This window comes from Eubalaena glacialis, chromosome 7 (genome assembly GCF_028564815.1).
Source record: "Eubalaena glacialis isolate mEubGla1 chromosome 7, mEubGla1.1.hap2.+ XY, whole genome shotgun sequence".
NCBI lineage: Eukaryota > Metazoa > Chordata > Mammalia > Artiodactyla > Balaenidae > Eubalaena > Eubalaena glacialis.
In genome coordinates this window covers 73,900,083-73,907,094 of record NC_083722.1, presented here as the reverse complement: position 1 = coordinate 73,907,094, position 7,012 = coordinate 73,900,083, and the positions used below count along the sequence as shown (strand labels likewise).

General features: G+C 38.2%; 1 protein-coding gene across 1 annotated transcript; it reads right to left on the bottom strand.

The window, feature by feature from the left end:
* Positions 1–4,625: 4,625 nt before the first annotated feature.
* Positions 4,626–5,247, bottom strand: LOC133094702 (large ribosomal subunit protein uL22-like). Its single transcript, XM_061195360.1, has one exon. It carries the CDS (start codon positions 5,212–5,214, stop codon positions 4,660–4,662), a length of 555 nt encoding a protein of 184 aa, XP_061051343.1. The 5' UTR covers positions 5,215–5,247; the 3' UTR covers positions 4,626–4,659.
* Between the last annotated feature and the right edge of the window lie 1,765 nt (positions 5,248–7,012).

The window sequence follows — 7,012 nt, the reverse complement described above, 5'->3', positions numbered from 1 at the left end:
GTAAATTTGCCTTCCATCCTTTGCTCTCTTGTTTCTTGTTCTGCCACCCTACTAATAATCTGCTTTTGGCAAAAGACCAATAAACACCTCTTTCATTGCCTATACAATGAATGACTTAATCTATAACCTTTCCCAAGAAGACTTATTCTTCTCAGTCCATAGGATATTGGAATGCCAAGAGAGCTGTGGAATTTGGGCAGTAAGAAGCTAGTTGAAGAGTGAGTGCTTTGGGCAAAAGTGCCTTCCCACACCTCTTACAAGCAGTGTCCTACTCTGCTCACTGCCAATCCAACATACTGTGTAATACAGTTCATTATGATGATCATTGAGCCTGGATTTTATGAAACAAGCCCAATTTCTAAATTTTGTCTGCCTGATCCCGCAGAACATTCACATCTATCAGATTGTATATTACCATTGAAGGCATCAGAAAATGATTCCCACACATATGAGATCCCCAATATAGATCAAGATAAAATGAAACATAAGTTCTGAACAAATATAGATATTTTAGTATACTTTTCATATACTTTAACCTTGTTTAGAGAAATTTGTTACATTGAAGTTTTCTAATTTTCTAGAAAAATAGATGCATTTGTGTGTTTATAACCATTTATTTTACAAGAATGTTAAGTGTATAGGCCACACAGAATCAAGGGGCTAAAGGTAGTACTATTTACGCAGCATCTACTATGTGCCAGGCACAGTGCTAGATACACTGCAGGATGCAAAGTTAATGATTTTGTGAGGCAGGTGTTGTTATACCCACTAAAAGTTTGTGAAGACTCAGATAGGGTAAATAATTAGCTCAAGTTCTCTCCAATAATTAGAGGTAAGTAGGTTCTATGCTAGGTCATCCCAGTACCAAAGTCCATGCTGTTTCAAGCACACCATACTCTTGTTTCTCAACACTGCCTCTGTTTTAGGTACTTTCTAGAAACAGAAGCTCTGGATTTCTTCCTTGATGAGCAGCAGGGTAATGACTTGAAAGGTTATGGCTTTAGAGGAACTAGATCAAGGTTCAGATCCTGACTCTTGTATTTATAAATGGTGTGAACTTGGGCAAATTAGTTAACTTCTTTGAATCTGTTTCCTCATCAGTTAAATAAAGATAACACCTACCTTTAAGTGTGGGGGTAGGGATTCAAGATCATGAATATATATTGCCTGGATATGGACACTGGCACTTATTAAGTTCTTCTTAATTACTTTCTCAGAGACTGTGGCTTCACCATTTTCAAACAAATCCATGGTCTCCTGGGGCCTTTCATATGCACCTGCTCTCAGTTGTTCAAAGGACTCTCATTCATAATACACCAAGTGTCTCACATTCACCCTCGCTGAGAATAAAGTTGCTACAGGGTTGGGACTAAATATCACAGTTAATTATTTTGTCTCAACCTTACTGAACACAGTTTAGATAATTTCCTCTTTGTAGACTACCTTCAAAGAAGTTCAGTGCAATATTACTTTCCCATGATGCAAATAAATTAATAAAATACCTCATTGAGATGAAACTGAAGAAAATTCATTTAAAAAACTGGCAATAGGGCTTCCCTGGTGGCACAGTGGTTGAGAATCCGCCTGCCAATGCAGGGGATACGGGTTTGATCCCTGGTCCGGGAAGATCCCTCATGCTGCGGAGCAACTAAGCCCGTGCACCACAACTACTGAGCCTGTGCTCTGGAGCCCGTGAGCCACAACTACTGAAGCTCGCGCGCCTACAGCCCGTGCTCCACAACGAGAGAAGCCACCACAATAAAAAGCCCGCGCACTGCAACAAAGACCCAACGCAGCCAAAAATAAATAAATAAATTTATTTAAAAAAAAAAAACTGGCAATATTGTCCAGCTTGGTTCACAGGTAAATTTTACCAAACATTTATGGAAGAAATTATACTAATTCTCTATAATCTCATCCAAGAGATAGAAGCAGAGGGAACACTTTCTAGCTCATTCTATGAGCCCAGCATTACCCCAATAATATAACCAGACAAAGACATTACAAAAAAAACTACAGACCAGTATGTCTCATGAACATAGATGCAAAGTCCTCAACAAATTATTAGCAAATTGAATCCAACAATGTATAGGAAGAATTATACACAACAACCAAGTCATGCAAGGCTAGTTCAACATTTGAAAAATCAATGAATATAATCCATCACATCAACAGGCTGAAGAAGAAAAATCATATAACCATATCAATAAATACAAAAAAAGCGTTTGATAAAATCCAACACCCATTCATGATAAAAACTCTCAACAAAGTAAAAAATAGAGGGGAACTTCCTCAACTTGATAGAAAACATCTATCCCAAAACCCAAAGCTAACATCATACTTTTTTTTTTTCATTTTCATTGGAGTATAGTTAATTTACAATGTTGTGTTAACATCATACTTAATGGTGAGAAACTAAAAGCTTTCCCATTAAGATCAGGAACAAGGCAAGGCAAGGATGTCTCCTCACCTCTCAACACATCATATTGGCACATGATCAGTTAGACAAACCAGTAGAACAGCAATAGATCTATTTGAAAATATAATAGTCTATTATAATATAGCAATAGATCTATTTGAAAATGGAAATGTAGTATGCATATGATAAAGGTAGTATCTCAAATATATTGGGGAGAGATAAACATTTTAAAAAGTAGAGTTGGGATAACTGAATGGCTATATGAAAAAAAAATCGGATCTAGTCCTTTCACCATATACTACAAAATATTCCCAATGGATCAAAGATAAAATAATAATGAAACCATAAAAGCACTGGGGTGGGGGAACTGGTAAATTCCTCTATAGCCTGGAAGTGGGGAAAACTTTGACTCAAAGTCCAGAACAAAAAAATCACTGACAAATTTGACTACATAAAAATTTTAAAAAGAAAATTTTGTATCACATAAAAGTTATAGAAAATGGTCAGGACATACGAGCCAACAGTTCACAGTAAAAGAAACACAAAGGCCCTTATATGGGAATTCCCTGGCGGTCCAGTGGATAGAACTCCTTGCTTTCACTGCTGCGGGTGCGGGTTCAATCCCTGGTTGGGGAACTAAGGCCCTGCAGCCGAGTGGCACAGACAAACAAAGAAACAAACAAAACAAAACAAAACAACCCACAAAAGCCTTTATATATATGTGAAAATATGGGCAATCTCACTCACATTAAACGAGATACAAATTAAATCATACTGAGACTATTTTCTTTCCTATGAAATTGGTAGAAATCCAAGTATGATGATGTATTCTGTTACTGAGGCTGTGAGGAAAGAAGCACTGTCATGCACCTCTGGTGGGAAGGCCAAATGGTATTTCTCTGTGGAGGAGAATTTGGCATTATCTAGGACATATATATGTATTTAGCATTTAATCCAGCAATCCTACCTCTAGAGATCTATCCCAATAATACTATGGCAAAAACACAAAATTGTATATACACAAGCCTTTTCAGTGCAACACTATCTTATTATAGCAAGACGAGAAACAACCCAATATCCATCAACTGGGGAATAGTTGAACAAACTATGGTACACTCACACAATGGAGTTTTATGGAGCTGTTAAAAGGAGTAAGGAAGATTTCTTCTATATACTCTGGCAGTGACCTCCAGGATATATTGCTAAGTTAAAAACAGCAAGGTGAAGAACAGTGTGTGTGGTATGCAGTTATTTCATCCAAGAAAAGGCAGGGTAATATGAATATAAATACATACACACACACAAATGTGCTTATATTTTTCTTAAAAAGGGAGGAAAGAAGGGAGGGAGTGAGGGAGGGACATATAGAGAAGATAGATAAACTGAAAACCAATAAAAATGTTTATCTTTAGGGGGAGGGTGGCAATAAGGTAGAGAGGCTAGAGATGGAAGCTAAGCTAGACCTCTCCAAATGTAGCAGTTTTCAGTTTCAACTTTAGAATTATGTAAGTATCATTACATGCAGTCACACAATTAAAATTAAATCAAAATGGGGGGAAAAAGTAATCCCAGCAAAGAAGCAAAGTGAAACAAGCAAGGTGGTGATTGAGCCCCACGGAGAGAGTTTATTTCTTATGCCTCTAAATATGGTGATGTGACTCCACATCCCTGGTGGAGCGTATCCTAAGGAAAAAATGAGCAACACAGGAATCTGTGTATCTGTTTTCATATATATATATTGCAAATAAATAATTATATTAATGTCATTGGGAATCAAAATTTTCAGTGTATGATAAAAGAGATACAAATATAAAATCAATGACAAAGTTAAACACAAACCCTATAATCCTATGTTTGAAATAAATTGAAAAATCATTAACTCCTGATGTATTATTCTCTTTAAAAATATGTTTCATAGCTCCATCCACTGAAAATGCCAGGAAATAATGACCAACCTTATTACCCAGATTTGGGTCTTGAAATACCATTCCTCACTAAAAGGAACCAGGTCTGGGGCAGGAAATGTGCAAGATGAGTCTTAGACATCGCATTGTACCAGACAACAAGGAAGTTATCAAAGATTACTAGGGCCAAAGACTACAAGAGAGCTAACTTAAAGGGGCTTTCTCTGTTAAATTTATAATTATATATATATATATATATATATATATATTTTTTTTTTTTTTTAAGACAACCAACACTCTGCTTTTACTTTTATTTGCATTTATTTTTTGCAGCATTTATTCCCGGGCCATAAGTTTTTGTTTCTTCAATTTCTTCTGGGATATCTTTTTCTTCTGGGCAACCTCCTCTTCTGGTTTAGGAACAATCTGTTCTTTTTCAGTAAGGATCATCTCAATGTGGCAGGGAGAGCTCATGTATGGGTTGATCCGACCGTGAGCTCTGTATGTCCTGCGCCGCATCTTGGGGGCTTTGTTCACCTGGATATGCTCAATGACCAGAGAATCTACATCTAAGCCCTTAAGTTCAGCATTACTCTCTGCATTTTTGAGCATGTGCAGTAAAAATTCAGCACTCTTTTTGGGCCACCGACCCTGCGTCCAGCCCCACTGTTTGGCCTGGGCACACCTACCAACTCCACCATTGTAACGACGGAACGGCACACACTGCTTCTTTAAAGTGACATCCTTCAGATACTTGGTGGCTTTTTGGATATGCATACCCTTAATGGCCTGGGCTGTTTCACGAGTGTTCTTAAAGTGAACACGAAGATTTGAACCTCTCGACTTGCATGATTTTGTGGGGTTTTCTGGGTCAAGTGAATAGCGAACCATTTTGAGAGGTCACCTCAGGCCGCTGACCGGAAAAGGAAGCTATGATTATATTTTTAAAAACCCTCATCAGTCACTTTGGAGGATAGGTAACCAACTCATTATTCTGAAAACTGGTAGGGAAAGAATCTATAATTACCTTACCTTTCTAAACTGTATCTTGGGGTAACCAATATATAGATGAGAAAAAGGTCTTCTTTATAGAAGTATTCCTGCTAGTAAACATAGAATGAATGGTGGAATTAGATCATCATCATTTTGGAGCCCTAATGAAAATAAAGGATCTAGTAAACGATCATTAATGGCTGCTAAAACCAAGACGTGAAGGGCTGATAAGGGTACTTGATAATGGATACATCAGGCTGGCAACACCTAAACCTCTGGATTGATCTTTTCATCACAAAGAAAGACCCAGACTTAGTATGCACCTCCTGATGAGGTTCAACAGGAGGTTCCCAGCATTATCAAAGAAGTATACATACCAAAAATATTGAGCCTTAATTTGATTAAGCTTCCAGATGTAAGGATCAGTTTACAGAAAATACAGGGGTTAAATGGCACAAAATGAATGCAATTAGCAAAATCCAGAGAGTGGGAAATTCTACAGTTTAAATGACCCTATTCTTTCAACCCATAAAAGGCAAGAGGAAAGAAGGTGTGGAAGACTATAGATTTAAAGAGATGTATAGGGACTTCCTTGGTTGCGCAGTGGTTAAGAATCCGCCTGCCAATGCAGGGGACATGGGTTCGATCCCTGGTCTGGGAAGATCCCACATGCCGTGAAGCAACTAAGCCCGTGCACGACAACTACTGAGCCTGCACTCTAGAGCCCCCGAGCTACAACTACTGAAGCCCACATGCCCTAGAGCCCGCAGCCCAGCCGCAACTACTGAGCCCACACGTTCTAGGGCCCACGTGCCTCAACTACTGAGCCCATGTGCTGCAACTACTAAAGCCCGTGCGCCTAGAGCCTGTGCTGCACAGCAAGAGAAGCCACCGCAATGAGAAGCCTGCTCACCACAACAAAGAGTAGTCCCTGCTTGCCGCAACTAGAGAAAGCCCGCATGCAGTAACAAAGACCCAACGCAGCCAAAAAAAAAAAACCAAAAAAAAAAAAAATTTTTTTTAAATTAAAAAAGAAGAGATGTATAAGTCACATCAACCAAGTACACTTGATCTTGAACAATGCAGGGGTTAAGGGCACCAACCCTCAGTGCAGTTGAAAATCCAGGTATAACTTATAACTGGCTCTCCGTATATGTGGTTCCTCCACATCTGCAGTTCCACATCCCAGGACTCAACCAACTGCTTGTGTAGTACTGTAGTATTTACTATTGAAAAAAATCCATGTATAAGTGGACCTGTGATGTTCAAACCTGTGTTGTTCAAGGGTCAACTGTACAGGTCCACTTATTCTGGATCCTGAATTGTAGGAAAACAATCAAGGAAATTTAAACATTGGCTAGTTACTTAATGATATTAAGAAATTGTCATTTTAAGTATGATCATGATATTTTGGTTATGATAAAAACAGAGTCTTTATCTTTATATATACCTAAGTTTTAAATGGATGAAATAATCTAATTTTTTTTGTGCTTTGCTTTAAAACAATGGAGATGGGCTTGGGCAGCTGGGGAAGGGTACAGACTGGCCTTGGGTTGATAATTGTTGAAGCTAGGTGACAGGTACATTGGAGTTCATTCATCAACAATCTCTACTTTTATATATTTGAAATTTCCCACAACAAAAAGTGAATAAATGAGTAAATACCTTGTATTAGCTGACAACTCCCAAAGTTGCT

Coding starts and splice junctions, on each gene's coding strand:
- LOC133094702 (XM_061195360.1), bottom strand. CDS start 5,214: ATGGTTCGCTATTCACTTGACCCAGAAAACCCCACAAAATCATGCAAG.